Source organism: Heloderma suspectum, chromosome 7 (assembly GCF_057233095.1).
Source record: "Heloderma suspectum isolate Gila_16-S chromosome 7, 16-S_ref, whole genome shotgun sequence".
NCBI classification, from domain to species: domain Eukaryota; kingdom Metazoa; phylum Chordata; class Lepidosauria; order Squamata; family Helodermatidae; genus Heloderma; species Heloderma suspectum.
In genome coordinates this window covers 87,904,589-87,925,451 of record NC_139464.1, presented here as the reverse complement: position 1 = coordinate 87,925,451, position 20,863 = coordinate 87,904,589, and the positions used below count along the sequence as shown (strand labels likewise).

At 42.1% G+C, this 20,863-nt stretch overlaps 1 protein-coding gene across 1 annotated transcript in view; it reads right to left on the bottom strand.

The window, feature by feature from the left end:
* Window positions 1–20,863, bottom strand: part of PTPRZ1 (protein tyrosine phosphatase receptor type Z1) — a 187,639-nt gene that overhangs the window by 57,050 nt on the left and 109,726 nt on the right. Inside the window, exons 7-10 of the mRNA XM_084810855.1 lie at window positions 16,395–16,552; window positions 14,060–14,210; window positions 6,409–6,593; window positions 2,307–2,433 (exon numbers count right to left, since the gene is read on the bottom strand). Of these exons, the coding sequence (XP_084666981.1) occupies window positions 2,307–2,433; window positions 6,409–6,593; window positions 14,060–14,210; window positions 16,395–16,552 (621 nt within the window). The remainder of the gene's footprint in view (window positions 1–2,306; window positions 2,434–6,408; window positions 6,594–14,059; window positions 14,211–16,394; window positions 16,553–20,863) is intronic.

Sequence of the window (20,863 nt, the reverse complement as noted above, 5' to 3'; positions counted from 1 at the left end):
TTCAGTTCATTTTCTAGAAATATCATCTTAAACTATGGTAGTTTATTTTTAAAAAAATATTGTATGGCATTGTGAGAGCCAGTGTGATATAGTGGTTAGAGTGTTGGACTGGGACTCAGGAGATCCAGTCCAAAGCTCACTCGGTTACTTTTGGCTAGTCACTGACTCTCAGCCTAACCTAACTCACAGGGATGTTGTGAGGATAAAATGGAGAAGAGGAGACCATGTATGCCACCTTGGGTTCCTCACAAGAGGGAAAAAAAAAAGGGAGGGTGGATATAAATATAATCAATGAATCAATCACTCCTGCAAGGGCTCAAATCCAGCCAAAAATTAGTCACAAACAAAATTCAGTTGAAAACTATGAGACTTCAGTTATATCGGTAGTATCCAATTGGGGCCTTGTGCACATGGCCAGCCCTGCTGGCCCTAGTCCATGCGCAGCCATGATGTAGTGCTTCTGAGGGCAAGCCCCGAAACTAGCAAAAATGCTAGTTTCCTGAAGGGGCAGGTCACGCCTCTTCCAAAAATGAGCATTTTTGCTCATTTCAGGGCTTGCCTCCGGAAGCGCTACATCACGGCCATGTGGGGACTAGAGTTGGTGGTGGTGGGCGTGCACTTGGCAGGGCCCAGCAGGGCTGGCCACATGTGTGAGGCTGCCATTGCGTACTACTCATTGTGTCCAACTTATTCTGTTGCTTTCAATGGAATGTACAGCACTGAAGTAAGTTGCACTTACTGGAAAAGCTCTCCTGCATCCTGGTAGCAAACAAGCACACACACACACAATTCAAATTCAGTTGTGACATCTCAGATAAGCGTGCATAGGATTGTGGCCTTAGTCATTATTAACTGTAGCTGGACTGGGGCCCTAGTCTATAACATGAAGATGCTGTGGGTTCTATAGTTCTTTGTTTCATGGTGGAACCACTGAAGGGAATCCCCCAAAATGTAAAAGAACAAATGAAATGATTTTTTGTAGACCAAATAAGACAACAAAAATTACTGGGAAAGACTCACTTTCATCCTGCTTCAGAGATTCTTGTGTAAAAGGGATAAGGAACATACCCATACCCTGATTGGTAACTATCTGAATCTTCATAGGAAGTTTGCCTTAGACTTTGAAAAATATTCCTGCGTATCATTCAGTTTATGCTATTCATGCGAGGATGAGGGTGAAAATCTATCTATTTAAATCAGGGGTGGGCAACTTGTGGCCCTCCAAATGTTTTGGCCTACAATTTCCATGAACCCTCGTAATTGGCTATGCTGGCTAGGGCTGATGGGAATTGTAGGCCAAACCATCTGGTGGGCCACAAGTTGCCAACCCTTGACTTAAATCATTTTAAAATATGATTTTCTTAGAACTTTGTACCAAACAGTGGTGGTATCTGTGCAACTATTCTGCTCTTAGTGAAAAGGGACAGATATCACTTACTATATAATCCTATGTATGTTTACTCAGAAATATGTCTGTTCAATGGCGCTTACTCCCAAGTAAGTGTACATAGGATGGTGCCCTTAGAAAAATAATGACAGCTATACTAACAAGATTTATTTGAAATTAAGTGGTTTACATGAAAGGTGAAATAATATTAAGAAGTTACAATACAATAGCCATTAACTGCAAAATTATGTCATTGTTGATTTCAGTAGGAAATAGATCAAACAACTAATATTATGTCTTTCACAGTAAGGGGGGAAAACAGAACTTTGAAATAATCAAAATGTAATTGTTAGTTCTTTTGATTTTTGCAGTCCAACATTAAGAAGCAAGGGAATTCCACCACCACATTTGCACTGAACTCACATCTCAAAGAAGCAACATGCAATGAGATTTCAAAATCAATGGAATAATATTTGGAAATTACTTGTGGAATCATATTTGGAAATTACAATTCATTGATCATTCTTTAACATACAAACTTCAATATTTTTTTAATCTCATTTGCCCTCACAAATACCGTATGAAATTGATTATCCAGCTAGCTCATGGTTAAACAGGAATTGAAACAGCTAGGGATTTGAATCTCATTTGTTAATTTTATAAATGAATGTTGATATACCTTATGGAGTGGGAGGATGCTAAAACCATAATCAAAGTGGTTGTAGCCACCCTGCCATGTTTTTTTTAAAATCTAAAATAACACATCTAGCACAAATGTTTTTAAAAAGTGCCAGGTAAATGCCAGAATTTCAAATGAAGAATGTTGATACTGAAATCCCTTTGCACTACATTTTCAGCTGGTTTGCAAATAAAAGACTGTTGTGGATTTTCTACTAAAAAATTATATTTGTGGACTTACCTGGATCATCCAAAGGCATATCAACAATTACTTGATCACTGTACTTCCCATAGAGACCATTAGCACAAACAGCAACTATTTGAAGAACGTAACTAGTATTAGGCAGCAGATTATTCAGAATGGCCCCCTGAAAGGATAAAAACCAATCCATTATATTAATTACACATGAGAAATACCAAGATGATATTCCTATGCACACTTAATTGGCTGTTCCATTGACAACATAGGATTTGGGATGATTCCCTCCTCCTCCAGCAGTGTCCCGTGCCCCATCCCATACTGTTCAGGAGGGTCCCCAACCCTCCAGAGAGGTTGAGTGGGTGTAGATGGCAGGGAAGGATAAGAAACTTTCCTTCTGTAAACTTCCTCAAGCTATCTTAGGACTGAAGCCAATATCTCCACTTGAGAACCAGAGGCCCTCCAGCAATATATGGCGCTGGCACGGAGATGCTGTGTCCATACAGCTGATGCACGGAGTAGGAGGTTTTAAAATATTATGCCAACCCTTAGAACAGGGGAGCATTTAGGGATATTTAACATTTAAATAGGAGTAAGGAGGGAAACTCCATTTTACTTTTCAGGAAATTGTGTAAATCATTTGTTGTTAAATTAGCTTTTGGAGTTAGTATGTTTAGCTTCCTTCAGATTTATGCTGTGGGTTCTGTTGGGTTTTATTGTCAGACATTTTTATTGTTGTGTTATTTTGGATAGATAGCCACATTGAATATCCAGTAAAGTAGATAAACAAATAAACCCAGCAGCAACAGTATCAGTTGTTGGCCTGGCTGCGGATGAGGCCCCTGCAAAATTGTTCATTCAAACCTTTGACTTGACCAGCAACCCCCTCCTCGTCACACTTACAATACTGGAGGAGGTAGCTTTCAGCCTGAAGTGGTGGATGAATCCCAAACATCTGACCCAAGGGATGCCATTTCTTCCCACTCCTCCATCCAGGGTCCTGACCACAGACACTTCCTTACTGGGTTGGGGAGTACATTGTGGACCTCTACAAACACAGGGTCTCTGGTAATCCACAGAAACAACCTACCACATAAATTTTCTGGAGCTGATGGCAGTCTGGAAAGCACTCTGCGCCTTCAGACCATACCTTCAGCACTGACATATCCAGATCCTCACATACAACACCACAGTTCTATGGTACCTAAACAAATAGGGAGGAATACACTCCTCCCATCTCCTTTCTCTCACTCTGGACATTTACATCTGGGTAGTTACAAGGGGCATTCGTCTGACTGCTCTCCATATCGTGGGAGGAGTTTTGGGGGACTCTCTCAGTCATCTTCTCTGGTGCTCCCATGAATGGCAGCTAGCCAACTCTACAGCTGATTTCCAGACAATAGGGTTGACCTGAGATCGATCTCTTCAGCAAACACAGCCTGCAGACAATTTTGCTTCAGGGTGGGATCCGGTCCAGGATCGCTAGGCGATGCCTTTTTCCTGGAATGGAAGGACCGCCTATTCTACCTCTTTCCTCCGTTTCCACTCCTCACGAAGGTGATCTTGAAAATCAGACAGGAAGCCACAAACCGCATCCTTATCACCCCATGGTGGCCCAGACAACCTTGGTTCAAAGCACTGAGGATCTATTGCAGGGACATTGCCTACCGCTCCCACGAATAGACAACTTAATTTCTCGAGACCGAGGTCGAATTCTCCACCCCGATCTCCATACCTTGAAGCTCATGGCATGGAGGATCCAGTGCCCAGAGACCGCTCCCCACTGCTCCTGGGAACAGTACAGGCAGTACAGGCTATTCCAGATGCGGTGAGACAGCCATCAACGCGCCACTCGTACTCAGCTAAATGGGCTTCATTTGTGAAGTTTGTGGATGACAGCAATTGTAATCCTAATGTCTGTTCCCTTATGGATATTTTATGTTTTCTCCAACATTTATATAGTAGAGGACCGAAATATTCTTCCATAGGAGTATATGCCTCAGCAGTTTCCACGATGAGGGACAACATAGATGGGTGCTCCACCTTCAGCCACCCCTTATGCAAACAATTCTTACGGGGACTTAGAAACTTGGCTCCCACCATGAGAGACCTCATCCCTCAATGGGACTTGTCGCTAGTGCTCAACAGCCTGACGTGCACGCCATTTGAACTTCTTGCTACTGTGGACTTGAGGTTGCTTTCTTGGAAGGTTGCCTTCTTGGCAGCGATTACAACCTCGAGAAGGGTGAGCAAGCTCTCTGCCTTACGAACAGACTCGCCTTACACCATTTTTCACAAGGAAAAGCTGGTACTCAGGCCGGACCTAGCTTTCCTCCCTAAAGTGGTGATGGACTTTCATGTGAATCAGCCAGCTGTCCTCCCTGCTTTCTTTCCCTCTCCGACTTCCAATTTGGAGAAGAGACTGCACACTTTAGATGTCTGGAGAGCCCTGCCCTTTTATAAATCACGTACCGAGTCTTTCCGTAAGTCACAATGATTATTCCCATGCGGACATAACAAAGGCTTGCCAGTTTCCTCCCAGAGACTAGCCTCCTGGATAGTACAGACTATTAGCTTAGCATACCACCTCTCAGGGAAGGAGTTACCGTCTCGAATCCGAGCACATTCGACAAGGGGAGGGTTGACTTCCACGGCCTTACAAGAGGTGTGCCTCTGGTAGACTTGTGTAAAGCAGCTACCTGGTCTAAGCCTTCTACTTTTATAAGGCACTATATACTAGATATTTGGGCCTGAGCAGACTGTGCCTTTGGCAGGGCTGTGCTCTCATCGGTACTGCAGTGAGACACCAACCCACCTCCAGTAAGTCAGCTTGTTATTCGCCCATATGTGTGATGCACAGAGACCACGAAGAAGAAAGACAGGTTGCTTACCTGTAACTGTAGTTCTTGGAGTGGTCATCTGTGCATTCACACAACCCTCCCACCAACCCCACTTAGGTGTCAATGTGATTATTGGTACCGAGGTGTGTTTTTTGTCCTCCGGACCTGGACTGCTTTGTGGTCTTAAGGAACTGAGGGGAAGGAGGGAACCCACGCTATATATACCACGGATGGTGGGGGAGGGGTTCCCACCAAAACCCTGGTTCAGCTTAGAAGTTCTCCCGAACGAGTCTCCGCGCAGGCGCAGAGCCCATATGTGTAAATGCACATATGACCACTTGAGGAACTACAGTTACAGGTAAGCCACCTGTCTTTATGGGACCCTGGTATCCATTTGATTCAATTGACAGCACCTACTTTATTTATTTATTTCATTTCTATACCGCCCAATAGCTGAAGCTCTCTGGGCGGTTCACAAAATTAAAACCAACATAAGATTATATTGCGCCCATCTTACACCAAATAAAATGAATTCACATCGCTTAACACCAAACTAGACTTGAGAGTGGTGGACACCTGTTTCTTTTCATGTGTGAGGCCCATTTGTATATATTGTATGGAGTGGAGCACTCTCCCTTTAACAGTAAAAGGAATGGGTATGAGAGGAGAACTGAATCCTAAACCCTTGCACACCTTACCTTACCCCAGTCCATTTCTCCAGCTGATTTTTTCCATTCATGGTTTGCTTCCAGTATCATAGCTGGGAAGAGAGAAAAATGCCTGAAGCAAGGAAGGGTAGAGAGTTAAGACACAGGAGGGGGAGGGTTCAATGCCCCTCTCCCATGTGTTCCTTTTATTGTTAAAGTAAGACCCCACCCCACTTTATATCTGAGTGGGGTGGACACCTGAATGATGGCCCTGTCATGTCTAGTTTGGTCCAAAGTTTGGCATAAGAGGAGTGCATTGTGCCATTATATCACCATGTGTAATTAAAGTTATCATTTGAATACAGTGCTTGCCACTGTTGCTATCCCTTTGCCACTTTTATTACGTGGTTATCTTTAGGTCATGGAAATACTTTGCTATATACCACTGCAATGACTTCTACTGTTAATATCAATGCTACGTGTTTTAAAAACAAGCAAATATTTCAAAGAGAACAATATAACACAAACAGCATAGCAGGGGTCTCATTCATGCAAAAATATTCAAGTTGTCTGAGAAAGTTCAGTGCCTCAGAATAAATATTTGTAAATGATTTACTATATCTGCTTTTGTAGGAAACCTTTAAAGTGATCAGTTACCAAGTCCTGATACCCATCTGTTAGAAATTCATGCTTTGTCTGGTCTTCTCCTTCTAACTGTTGGTAAAAAACAGCAAATCTCTCAATCATCGTGTCATACACAACTCTTGGCCTTTCCCAAGTAACCAGAAGGCTGGTATAGTTCTTTGGATCAGCTTGAACATTTTCTGGCTCTAAGCTGCAAACTTTGAAAAAATACAAAAATCATAGTCATTATAGGTTAAAGAAAATCAAGGATAAGACAGATATAATATAAAAAGAGAACACCTCAGTCATAGCATAAACCCATCTTCCTCCCGGCTTCACAACTGAAAAGACGGACTGCATGCCACTAAATTAAATCCTGGCTCAGATATCAATCTTGCCCCTCATCCTAAACTTCATGTTGTTCAACTGTATATTGTATGAATGTTTATGTGTTTATCTGTTCATTTGTTGCCTTGCTAATTAACATTTAAAAAGAGGGTGTTGTTGGTTCATGTTTACAAAACTGCTCCCAAAAGGGAGAGGTTTTGGAGATGTCATACAAAGGGGAGCACCAAATCACTGATGTGCATAGCTCTGCTTCTGTTTTGAACCTGCAGAATCCTGCCCCCCCCCCCGAGACTGAATATGGAAAGGAAAGTGGTCCCACCTTACTAAAAATACACAAATAAACAAATAAATAAATGTATGTATGTTATGTTTGTCTTCACCTTAAGATCCTGAATGACATCTCAAGACAAGGTATGGGATGGTTCACATGTCCAAGGAGCCATGCAGTGGCCCAATTGCTCACCATGAATTTCATTATATCAAATCAAAGCAAAAGAACAGGACTGTGATGGCATTGTGAAAATCAATGATCTTCCACAGGCAATGAGTAGATTGCCATATGGAGGTGACTCCACATATGGAGGTGACTCCACATGATCAGATTGAAGTGGCTAAAATGCAGCCACATGGAAATATAAATTGGTGTTAAGTTAGTCAAGAATTTTAACAAGTATGATCAGTTTTCGTTAAAATGATTTCACATGCAGAAGTAGATGTTTTTAATTATGTGAGAATTTGTCTCTTGAACACAAGGGGGCACTGAAGGCTCAATATTGTTTCCAAGGCTATGCTATCCTATACATGCTTACCTGGGAGTAAGTCCTACTGAACTCAGTGGGATTTACTTCTCAGTAGATGTGCATAGGATTGCATTATGAACCTGTATGATATAATACACAATTTAAAGACCTTTCTCTCCTGTTATATCATGATAACAGCAAATAAACATTTAATGAAACAATCTTATATAACTTGTGACTCATTTATTTCAAAATGAAACACCATGCCTATCACAGTGTCAGTTTCCACTTACTAGATGTAGTTATGTATATGTTTATTAAATTGAGCAATTACTCTGATACCCTGAATTATCCAGTGGGGAAAATAAAACTTGTTCAATGGTATTATATCGAGTCAATAATGTTTAATAGTTGAAACTGCAGCAGATGGAATGAGCACACCATTCTCAATATAAAGAAGCATTTAATGTGTTCAGCTGTTCTCTTTTTAGTCATGATAAACCAGAGGAAAGAGATATTGCTGTTTTACCCTACAATTCTATACACACATAGCTGGGAGTAAGTCCCACTGAACTCTATAAGACTTACTTCTGAGTAGATGTGCACAGGATCACACTGATGGAGAGCAATCCTATGTTCACAAGACAGCATTGCGGGGGAGGGGCACATAGGATTGTTCAGTTTCCTGGCTCTGAGGTTGCAGACAAGGCTCCAACCTCGGAGCCAGGAAAAAACACTCCCTGCCTGCTCCCCCTCATAGCTGGCACAGAGAGAACAGTGCTGGCTACCTCTCCACATTCAGAAAACAGAGTGTGGAGATGGGAGAAAGGGGCGTTTCTGGGGCCAGGGAAGGGAGGAGATCGGGGCAGCAGCCTGAAACATACCCTATGGCTGCCCCAGCCTCCTTCCCTCCCCCTCCCTGATGCCTCCACTAGATGGGTGAAAACGCAACTTGCCTCCCGCTCTGCATAGGATATTTAATTAATTAATTAATTACATTTCTATACTACTCCATAGCCAAAGCTCTCTGCCTGAGTTCAGAGGCTTAGGAGTACCCAAGGCAGATCTCTTAGGATTGCACCCTTAATGCATTTCCATTTTGGAAATCTATTGTATAATCCATTTAATATTATGATCAAACAACACTGAAATTGATGCTATCCCAACCATTGGATTGAGAACAACAAGAAATTAATGCTCAGTGGAGTACAAGAGCTAGCATGGATAGAGTATGGGACAAATATTGGAGAGCTCTGGGTTCAAATTCCTGCTTAGCCAAGTCAGTTTCTTTTAGTCTAACAATTACCTTACAGGGATGTTGTGGGGAATTAAATGGATCTAACCCCATGTAGGATGCCCGAGATTCAGCCGAACCCAAAGAACACGGTTCATTTCATATGTGTTCTGCACTTCCCCCAGACTCCCAAAATCTCACTGTGGATTCAGAAAGTTGAAACTGAACAAACTAGTGAAGATTCATAATATATATGACAAATATTATGGTTGTTCTTTGGATTTGCCTGATTTTTGAGGCAAATTGGGCTAATTTGGACAGATTTGGGAGATGTCCAAATTGAAGCAAGGCTCCTCCAAAAGTGGGCTGAATCCAAATCTGAACACTCTTGAAGTTTCAAGATTCAGAGGCATACAGATACTGTGTGTCTCCAAAAACTGAGCATTTCTTTTCAAGCTCTCCACATAACAAAAACAACAGGGCGGGGAGTGGAGGGTGCGTGTATCATTTTGTGACTCTAACGTCTAATCACACTGAAAGCTTTCACCATGGCTGTCTGATCCCAGTGCTCTGGGGGAGGGATATTCAAGTAATATATCGCAGGACTGACCCAGTGTTCAGTGCTCTTTGCTAGTTTTGTCTCTCAGAAGCAGGAATGCTAAAAGAGGTTTGGTGGAGTCTGTGGAGCCTAGGAAGGTGTAGCATTGAGTGCTTACTTGCAAAATGCTGGATGTTCAAGACCTTCTGCCTCTGGTATGCTCCACATGTATAAGCCACCAACTACCCCAGTCGTATTGTACTTTCTGTGACTTTGGTACCAACTGAGTAGAAAATCTGGTGGCTTTATCAAAGAGGGACAGGGGGAGTGCAACCCTGTTAATTCTGCTTGACCTCTTATTGGCTTTTGATACCATTGACTCCAGGATTGACTCTGTGGGATGGGCACTGGAGGCACTATGTTACAGTGGTTCCCACAGGGCCAATTTCAGAGAATAACTATTACTGGGTGACTATTCCTCAGCCCTTTGGCAATTGAGCCATGGGGTTCCGCAGGGCACCATCCTGTCCCAAATGTTGTTTAACATCTATATGAAGCTGCTGGGAGTGGTCATTAGGGGATTTGGAGCTAAATGCCATCAGTATGCTGATGACATAGAGTTGGACTATAAGGAAGGCTGAGCATCGAAGAATTGATGCTTTCAAACTGTGGTGCTGGAGAAGACTCTTACGAGTCCCCTGGACTGCAAGGAGGTCCAATCAGTCAATCCTAAAGGAAATCAACCCTGAGTGCTCATTGGAAGGACAGATACTGAAGCTGAAGCTCAAATATTTTGGCCACCTAATGTGAAGAGAAAACTCTCTGGAAAAGACCCTGATGCTGGGAAAGACTGAAGGCAAAAGGAGAAGGGAACGAAAGAGGATGAGATGGCTAGATAGCATCACCGATGCAATGAATATGAACTTGAGCACAGTCCGGTAGAGAGCGCAGGACAGGAAGGCCTGGCATGCTCTGGTCCATGGGGTCACGAAGAGTCGTACACGACTGAACGACTGAACAACAACAACATGCTGATGACATGCAATTCTCTCTTCCTGTGACATCTGAATCAGGTGAGGCTGTGCAAGTCCTGAATCAGTGCCTAGACTCAGTGATGGCCTAGATGAGGGCCAATAAATTGAAGCTGAATCCTGGCAAGATGGAAGCCCTGTGGGTGAGTGATTCCAGAGTTCAGGAGATAGGCTCATTGCCTATTTTGGATGGGGTTGCACTCCCCTTGAAAGATCAGGTTTGTAGTCTGGGGGTACTCCTAGATCCATCACTGTTGCTGGAGGCCCAAGTGGCTGGAGCAGCTCAGAGTGCCTTCGGCTGGTTTGCCAGCTACAGCCTCTCCTGGACAGGGAAAGCTTGGCTTCAGTGGTACAGGTGCTAATGACCTCAAGACTGGATTACTGCAATGTGCTCTATGTGGGGCTGCCCTTAAGACTGGTCCAGAAGCTGGAGCTAGTGCAGATTGCAGCAGCTCAGCTGTTGTCAGGAGCTTCCCCTTTTCAGCATGGAACTACTTTGCTGAGGGAACTGTACTAGCTGCCTATTCACTACTAGGCCAGGTTTAATATTCTAGTACTAATGTACAAAGCCCTAAACAACTTCGGACCAGGATATCTGAGAAAGCACCTTCTCCTTTACCAACCTGCCTGGTCACTGAGGTAATCAGAGGGCTCGCTCCTGGTGGTTCCACATGGACCTATGGCCCGATTGGGGTCCACCAGGAGAAGAACGTTCAGCATAGTGGCCCCCTTCCTATGGAATTCCCTGCCTTTGGAAGTCAGGCAGGGGCCAATATTGTGTTGCTTCCAGCGCCTGCTGAAAACATTGTTATTTCAGGAAGTCTTCCTTGAGTGACCAGCTGTGGTTTTATCAGAACTCTGTCTCTTTTTAAAAAAATAGTAATTATTTTAACATGGTGTTTTATTATTTTATCCTATCTGTATTGTTCACCGCTCTGAAATCTGTCTGGATGTGGAGTGATATACAAATGTTGTAAATAATAATAAAGAAATAAAGTCTTAAATTGTTTTTCTTTCATCATAACTCTCTAGTGTCTGCACCTATCCTTCTGAAATTTTGTAGGTTCCCTGCTAAGGATTCCTTTATGACATATGCCATTTTTATACAAATGGCCAAAAAACAAAACAAAAACCATGAAGGGTGATAAGTAAGAGTTACCCCCCCCAATCTGAACACTCCACTTCCACAAAAAACACTGCACCTATGTTTCTGAAATCTTGCCTTTTTCTTAACTAGGGCCACTTATCTGATGTATGTCATTTTCATAACAATTACTCACACAAAAAATAGAATATGTTTGGAAACATAGGTTTCAAAAAAGGATAAGAAACCCGCAAACTGTAAAGGCTGCTCTTGCACAACCCCCCGAATGTATTTATCTGAAACTTGGCAAGCTTGATCCCTTCAAAAGGGGCAGCTATCCCTGCAAATTTTATCTACTTCTCTCTTATATGGAAAATGTCTATGGCACACATTTTAAATAAATAAATAAATAAGCGAAGATTTCATAATGGAAAGATATTAAAATATGGATCAACTTAGGACTGATTATCAGTGCAATCCTAGGCATGTTTACTCAGAAGACATTCTCGCTGTGTTTAATGGAGCTTACTTCCTAGTAAGTGTGCTTAGGATTGCAACCTGTGCTTAGGATTGCAACCTGAATCGCTTTGGATTGTGATTTATATCCCAGCAATCCAAACTCTTCAATGTTCACACTAAGTTTTGTGTAAACATGGGTTCTCTTCTTGTTGCTATCAGAGAGATATCTGCACATACCCACAATGGGTGGAAAAGAGAGCTTTGTCTTAGGAACTCTGGATATTGTTATATGCATAGTGGTGGTGCAGTGCCTTGTCAGGTTCTCACTACAGCTTGATTCTTTGAACTGTCTGAAGCAAAATTCAGGAATATCCCCCTGTAGAGAGAGGTGCAAGCTACGCCTTCACTGGGAGCACATGAATCTCACCAAAGAAGGATATGAAAGAATGTAACTTTGGAGATTATAAAGAAAGATGGGAATGAGAAGCACAAGTCAGTCACATAGTAATGAAGCACATATAGTCTGAAGCTGTTGTCTGACATGAAAAATAATGGCTTGTGTGGAGGTAAACACTTCAACTCCTGCATGGGGAAGGGGTGCCCATGAAGTGCAGCTCATTTCTACCAGCCTAATGATCCTGATGTATGTCAATGTTCAACTCCATGTGGAACTCTGCTGGGAGGCTGCTGTAATACTGTGCTGTGCTGTGCTGGCAATTCATATGTATATAGACTTAAACCAGATGGATATGCGTCCTCAGCTACCCAAAAATTCTTATGCAGCTCAAGTCACCTTCTTATTTTTTAGCTTAATGGATGCTACCTGGCAAAGGAGAATAGTCTGAACAGCTGCTGTAGATAAAGGCCAGAAACAGTGCAGGGGATAACAGCAACCTCAAATTGATATTTACTAGCCATGGGACAAAACTAAGGAAGGAAACCAAACAGCTGTAGTGAGAACCTGACAAGGCACTGCACCACCAATTACAACAACATCAGGAAAAAGAATAGTAGCAGGATCTACAGTATAAAAGGAAGAGAACTGGTGGTGGGGATGAGAAAGGAGTAATGATTAAAATTAAAATGTTAATAGAATTTGTCCAAAACAAAAATAATTTTTTTTTCAATACCTACAAATCCAGAGTTGAGCTATAATGTGCTGAAATTAAAGAACATAGGACAATTTTTTCTTCTGTTTTATAAGATCTCATCCTTATCCTAGCTAGTGTAGGTACCACTATAATTTATTTATTTATAATATTTCTTTATTTCATTCTTAATAGTTTATCTAATTATCTAACATTAGCTTATATTTAAATTAATCAAACCATTAGTGAGAGATATTCTTAAATGTCCAAGGACTTTTGGACTGACTCATTTATCTAAGAACTGTTTCTAATTCTAAAACAGGCAAGAGTACTGCTGGTGCTGAAAAATAGTACCCCTAATAATGGTTTGAATATATGTATATTTGAGAAGCAAAATGAATATAATAGTAAGAAGTGATGAAGTCTGCTGCAGAATGTATGGATTAAAGGAAGAATGTAGATCCTATTCCATTTGTGCAGTTTCACCTGGCTACGTGCGTTTCAATACACATTGGGAATGAACGTGCTTTGATTTAACTTTCCCACCCTATCTGTACAACCAAAGAAATATTGTACGAAGGTTTGGATAAAGTGCTTGCTCAAGGTAAGGTACATTCAAAGAACAAATAAAGTCGGCAACTTCTATAGTTTTTTTATTATTCATTGTTCTTTCATGAAGTTTATTTTGTACTTTCAACTTGGAACATTTCATTATTGAACTGCATTTTAATTATTTATTTTAAATGTTACTAGATTTTTTTTCTTATTGCAAGTAAAAACATGATGCCTGACTGAGCTAGGAAGCATACGCATCCAGGGGCAGCCATTTGTGTGTACATCCCTAGCTGGATGAATAACTACACACACAAACTGGTGCTGTGTATGCAGTTCCTTTTCCCGATGCAGTGGCCACGATTACATGTACATAGTCCTAGTCAGTAAACAGGCAATCTGATTTTCAGGATTTGACAGGACTTGATTTAGTAACCTATACTCACTCTTCCTTCCCTGCCAAACAGCTGATTGGCACAATTACTGATTTCCTGACAATTCTGCGCATGTGCCATATGAATCAGAACCAGTATCTTTCTTCTAGAAGTAATACGTTGTTGTTAAAATGACAGTAAATTCAATCAAATCAGCAATACTAAGTAATAAATACCTGCTTCATGAATTTCTTCCTGCCCAGTATATGAGGAAAACACCTGGCCAGAAAATTTATGCTGTTGCTCTCTAAAATTATTTTGCAGGTAGTCCATTAGCATCACATAGCCAGACTGTTGCATGGTAAGGACGTCACAAAATACTGACAGCTGGAAAATGCAGTAAATGCAATCATACAGGGAGTTTTATTTAGAAATAAATTCCACTAATAAAAGACACTTTCAAGGTGAAGTTGAAATTTTTAGTGAATTTCACACATATGTTACTACATCACAATTCACATGTTTACAAGGCAGAGTTTCCACACTGCTAGATTCTCCCTACATCATCTTTTAGTTTAGCAGACACATGGCCACTTTAGCCTTTTTATTCTTCTATTGAAGAATCCCCAGGCTGGCCTTTTCTTCCATCTCACATTGCCACCAGTCTGGAGCAATTGCTCTAGAAACACTTTACAATGTCCCTGCCCAGCATTATCCCGGAGGACCTACCTCCCCCACTGCCACTCTATCTCATTTTACTCTTTAAAAAATTGTTTAAAAGATACAAACACAAAATTTGGTAGTAAGCTGAGATTAAACTATAGTTTCCTCATTCAGATGTAATGGGAAACTATGATTTAACGCACAACAGAAGAACCAAAGCTAGCACACAAGGTGACAAGGGGTGGGAGGGGCAAAGGGAAGCATATGAGCCTGATGCTCCTTCTCAGCTTAAGAGACCCTGGTTTATTAGATCAACATAGGCATGTCTGAACCAGCCCATAGAACATTCATGCTACTATATGGAAAATTATTGTGCAACTGAAGGCTGGCTGTGGATAGGCTACGAACATAGTATTCAGAGTCACAGAAAACATCATAGCCATCAAGAAATCAGTATCTTTTGTGTGTGTGGCCAGTGTTGGAAAACTGTGCTTCTACTGAAGTGATGGTGCATAAGAATATAGAATCATAGAATAGTAGGGTTGGAAGGGGCCTACAAAACCACTGAGTCCAGCTTCCCTGACAGATGGCTGTCCAGAGTGGGAGAGCCCACTACCTCCCTAGGGAATTGGTTCCATTGTCGTATTGCTGTAACAGTCAGGAAGTTTTTCCTGATGTTCAGCCGGAATCTGGCTTCCTGTAACTTGAGCCCATGATTCCGTGTCCTGCTCTCCGGGATGATCGAGAAGAGATCCTGGACTTTCTCTCTGTGACAACCTTTCAAGTACTTGAAGAGTGCTATCGTATTTCCCCTCAGTCTTCTCTTCTCAAGGCTAAACATACCAGTTCTTTCAGTCTCTCTTCATAGGGCTTTGTTTCCAGTCCCCTGATCATCCTCATTGCCCTCCTCTGAACCCTCTCCAGTTTGTCTGCATCCTTCTTAAAATGTGGTGCCCAGAACTGGACACAGTACTCCAGATGAGGCCTAACCAGTGCTGAGTAGAGGGGAACTAGTACTTCCTGGGATTTGGAAGCTATGCTTCTATTAATGCAGCCCAAAAGAGAATTGGCCTTTTTTGCAGCCACATCACATTGTTGGCTCATATTCAGCTTGTGATCGACAACAATTCCAAGATCTTTCTGACTTGTAGTGTTGTTGAGCCACGTATCCCCCATCTTGTAACTGTGCATTTGGTTTCTTTTTCCTAGGTGCAGAACATGGCATTTATCCCTATTAAATGTCATTCTGTTGTTTTCAGCCCAGCGCTCCAGTCTATCAAGATCACTTTGAATTTTGTTTCTGTCTTTCAAAGTATGAGCTATCCCGCCCAATTTTGTGTCATCTGCAAATTTGATCAGCATTCCCTGCACCCCCTCCTCCAAGTCATTAATAAAAATGTGGAAGAGCACTGGGCCCAGGACTGAGCCCTGCGGTACCCCGCTCAACCTCTCATTACATAAAACATGACTGCTTACTTTTTGAGTAAGCTTACTAAAGAATATAACATGACTGCTTAATTTTTGAGCCTTCTACTGGAGGCTAGCTGTGGATAGGCTACAAACATAGTATTCAGAGTCACAGAAAACATCATAGCCATCAAGAAATCAGTACCTTTTGTGTGTGTGGCCAGTGTTGGAAAACTGTGCTTCTACTGAAGTGATGGTGTATAAGAATATAAATACGAATGCTTACTTTTTGAGTAAGGGCAATAGAGCCCCTCTTTCCTTTCTATGGTGTTACAATTTACTGTCCAATATTGTATTCATTTGAAATGCACCCTATGGCCCAAAGTCCAGAAAGCTATATAGTTTATATACATATTTAAATATTATTTGCCACTGTTATGATGAAATAATTGTACAAAGTTTTTCTGTGTAATTAGGAACAATACATATTATATAAATCACCTGGTTTTCTGAAATGTTAACAGTGTCTTTGAATACAATCCATTCAACTGTCTCTGTGCAGGGTGGAGTTGACAAAGATCCATTATAAGTGTAATATTTGTCTGTTGAATTTGGCAAGAGGTTCAGTAAGACGAAAGGCTCCAGTTCAATTTTTTTCCCTGTGAAATATACATTTTAAGTTTAAGGTGATATCTGTAAAACCAGACTGCATAAAATAAAAGTAGAGCCCAAATTACAGAATTTGTACGCTGCCTTCTATGGCAAAACCCACCCAAGCTGGCTCACATCAAAAACATAAAATACTACACAATTCATCAAATGTAAGTAAAACCACAATCCAAACTAAAAGCATTAAAACACCAAAACATTACCTCAGCAGTTAAAAACCATACAGAATACTACACATATGAATTGAAAGCAGCTTGAAATAAGACCATTGTCACTTACCCGTAAAAAGGATTTCTTTGTGCATGTAAAACAGTATATCAGGTGAGTCTTATGTGCCACCTAGTAGTCAAAGACAAAATTGTTGCTCCAATTAACTGTCTTTCCCATCTTTGAAGCTCAGTTTCCAATGACAAGCTCAGGAAGTACTAGGTTCAGTGAGAACGGCAAAACACAAACAAGAAAAACAGGACATCTTGCGCTCTGTGCAGACAGGGCTTGAAAAAAAACCAAGTGTGACAAAATAAGAAAACTAATCCCCACCAGCGGAAACAGCCATAACAGAATCTGAATCTAGAGTGTGGCCCTGATGTACTGTTTTACATGCACACAAAAAGTCCCCTTTTCAGGTAAGTGATTAACAGTCTATTCCCTTGTGCATGTAAACAGTACATCAGGTGGGACATACCAAAGCTTGAACCATGTAGGATGGGATTCAACAAAGTAGAAGCTGCTTAATGACTGGGAAGGACGTGTTGCAAGACACTCCTTTCAAAGGCCGCCTCAGCAGAGGCATATAAGTCAATATTGTAATGTTTAACAAAGGTGCTAGGGTTTGCCCATGTAGCTGCCCTACAAATCAATGCAGCAGAACATTGAGGAAAAAAGCTGCCGATGTCGCAACTGCTCTTGTAGAATGGGCAAAAAATTTGGTAGGTAGAGACAACTTCAGGCAGGAATAGGCTAGGGAAATACATGCCTTTAGCCATCTACTCAGAGTGGTATTAGAAATCTTCCATCCCAAGGCAGCAGGATGGAATGACACAAACAGGGAATCTGACTGTCAAAAAGTTTTGGTTCTGCTGATATAAACCTTCAGGGCCTTTCTGACAACAAGGAATGCCATTTCTTTTCTGAGGGTGCACAGGGAAGGACAAAAAGTGGGAAGAATTTGCTCTTGTTGACAACAAAAAAGAGACAACTTTAGAATGGAAAAAGAAGTTAGTATGGAGCACCACTCTATCTCCATGGAAGACACATAGGTGTTTATCCACATAGAGGGCATTACATTCAGAGATCCTTCTGGTTGATGTTATGGCCACCAAGAATAAAACCTTGAAAGAGAACAGTCAGAGAAATACTGATTTCAGTGGCTTCTGAAGTGCTGAAAGTACTTTATGGAGATCCCAGGAAGGGAAACGGTGTTGAACTGGACGTGTCATTGAAAAGCTCTGCACAGGAACTGTTTAAGAAAAGGATGAGAGCTCATGGACCTATCTGGGTCATTTGACAAAATATTTGATAGTGTGGAAGCCTGATGCTTGAGCATATTAGGCTTGAGACCCATAGCCAAACCATCTTGCAGAAATGCTAAAAGGTCTGAGATTCTGGCTTTTTCAGCCCAAATCCTTTTCCTAGTACACCAAGTGCATATCTTCCACATACTCTGATAAATTCTGCAGGTAGATGATCTCCTAGAGGCCAATATAATCTCGATTACTGTGGGGGAGAGGTCTGCTTTGGCAAAATGTTTCTGTTCAATCTCCAGACTTATAATTGAAGCCACACAGGGCTTGGGTTATCTGTTATCTACCACTCTAGAGACCTTGAGAAGGGTCTTATATAATCTGGCTGGGTCATGAAGTGCCCCATCCAACACATCTTTCAACCACAGGAGGGAAGGTCTGGCAAAAACTGATTCTGAAGCTGCCATCTAAATAGACAAGAGATACTGCTTCATGGACCTTCTTCAAACCAGTATCCAACTTGTGCTCAACCGTTTCCTTGAGCTGTGCATCCATATCTTTTGGGTGAAGAGCACAATTCACCAGAGCTGCCACAGGCACATCAATATGCAGGGTAGAGGGAAGGACAAAGAAGGAGCTGCTGCCAGATCGAACAGTTTGGGAAACCAGTGTCTCCATGCCCAAAAAAGGGGAGCCACTAGAATGAGTCTTGCCTTTTCTTCCTACATCTCCTCAGAACCCTGGAGAGAAAAAGGAGTATAGAAGCCCAGTGGGCCATGGAGATGCATAACGGGAGATGAACCTGCTGACTTGGTGATTGGCTTCTGATGCAAAGAGGTCCACCTGGACTCTCCGGAAACAGGAAACTATTTCTTCGAAGACTTCTGGGTGAAGCATTCATTCTCCTTGGTTTAGCTGTTTCCTGCTTAGCCAGTCAGCCTGAGTATTCTCTCCCCAGTTTAGGTATTCTGCAGAGAGGGATTTTAAGTGATGTTCCACCCAAAGAAGAAGGGAGTCTGCCAAGGAAGTTCCTCCCTGATGGTCAATGCGTGCCTTTGGCTGTGATGATGTCCACCTGGATGAAGACTGATCTGAGAGGAAGTACTTGCATGAAGTGTTCAACCACTAGCCTGACAGCCTGGATTTCTAGGAGGCTGATAGGAAGCCATGACTCCTCCGAGGACCAGGTTTCTTGAACCATCGTCCCCTTGCACAGAGCTCCCCAACCAGAAAGGCTGACATCTGATGTAATCACTGTTTTGGGGGGATCCTGGAGGGGAAGCCCTCTCTTCAGAACAGGACAGAGAGGAGCCACCAGCAGAAGGAAGCTTAAACAGTCCTGGACAGATGAATGTTCAAGTGATGTCTAGAAGCTATGTCATTTTGGAAAGGAAGCAGGCCCCATTGTAAGGGAAGAGAATGAAGTCTTGCCCAAGGAGTTACCTGGAATGTTGGCACCATGAGGCCCAAAACCTTTGCTAGAAGCATGAGGTTGGCTGACTTCTTGAAGCAAATCAATTTGACTGCAGCTTGAGTTTTGGAGAACCTCTCTGGATAGACAGCCATGATACCTACTTGTGTGTCTATTAAGGCCCCCAGGGGAGTAGTATGTGAAAGGGGAACAGATGACTCTTTTGACTGTTGACCAGAAAACTGAAGTCCTTGAGACATGCCAGGATGACTTGCAGGTTGTCCATTGCCTGATGCTGAGAGGCTGAATGGATGAGAAGATATTCAAGGTAAGGTTATATTGAGATCCCTTGCATGTGAAGATGTGCTGCCAAAGTGACCATGATCTTTGTAAATAACCTGGGACTTGAAGTTAGGCCACAAGGCATGGCTCTGTATGGAAAATGAGGGCCAGTGTGGTGTAGTGGTGAGAGTGCTGGACTGGGAGCCGGGAGATCCGGGTTCTAGTCCCCATTCCGCCATGGAAGCTCACTGGGTGACTTTGGGCCAGTCACAGACTCTCAGCCCAGCCTACCTCACAGGGTTGTTGTTGTGAGGATAAAATGGAGAGGAGGAGGAGGAGGAGGAGGAGGAGGAGGAGGAGGAGAATGTAAGCCACCTTGGGTTCCTTGCAAGAGGAAAAAAGGCGGGATATAAATGCAATAAATAAATAAATAAATAAATAAATAGAATGGGACCCATTGAAGGCAAAATGGAGGTAGCACCAATGGCTGAGGAATTATTATTTATTTTTATTACATTTCTATACCGTCCAATAGCTGGAGCTCTCTGGGCGGTTTACAAAGATTAAAAACATTAAAAATACAATATACAGAGATTAAAAACCATTTACATAAAAAAAACATGAACAGACAATATACACAAAAGAAACATATATCTAAAACAACTTCAAACAATCTTTGTTGGAACATAGGCTTCTCTGAGGTCCACTGAAGTCATGAAGTCTTGTAGATGAGGAGTTTCTTTGATGGACGCAAGAGTCTCCATGCGGAACCAGCAGTAACAGATGAAGTGACTGAGAAAATTGAGATTCAAGACAGCTCTGATGGACCCATCTTCCTTTGAGACCGTAAAGAAGTGAGAATAGAGCCCTAATCCCTTCTCTTCTAGAGGCAACAGTTCCACCGCCAGGATATCTAGTAGAAGTTGAATAGCCAGTAGAAGTTGGATGGCCAATTTCACCATCTCCCACTTGGCTGGATTTGCTGGGGCTGCTGATGGGAAAAAAATAGTGGGGAGGTTGAGATGTCAGCTCCAGACACAGACCCAAGTGAAGAGTCTCCAGGACCCAACAATTTGAGGTGATGGCCAGCCATTTGTCGGTGTACCTGGCAAGACAACCACCCCACCAATGAAAGGTTTGTGTCA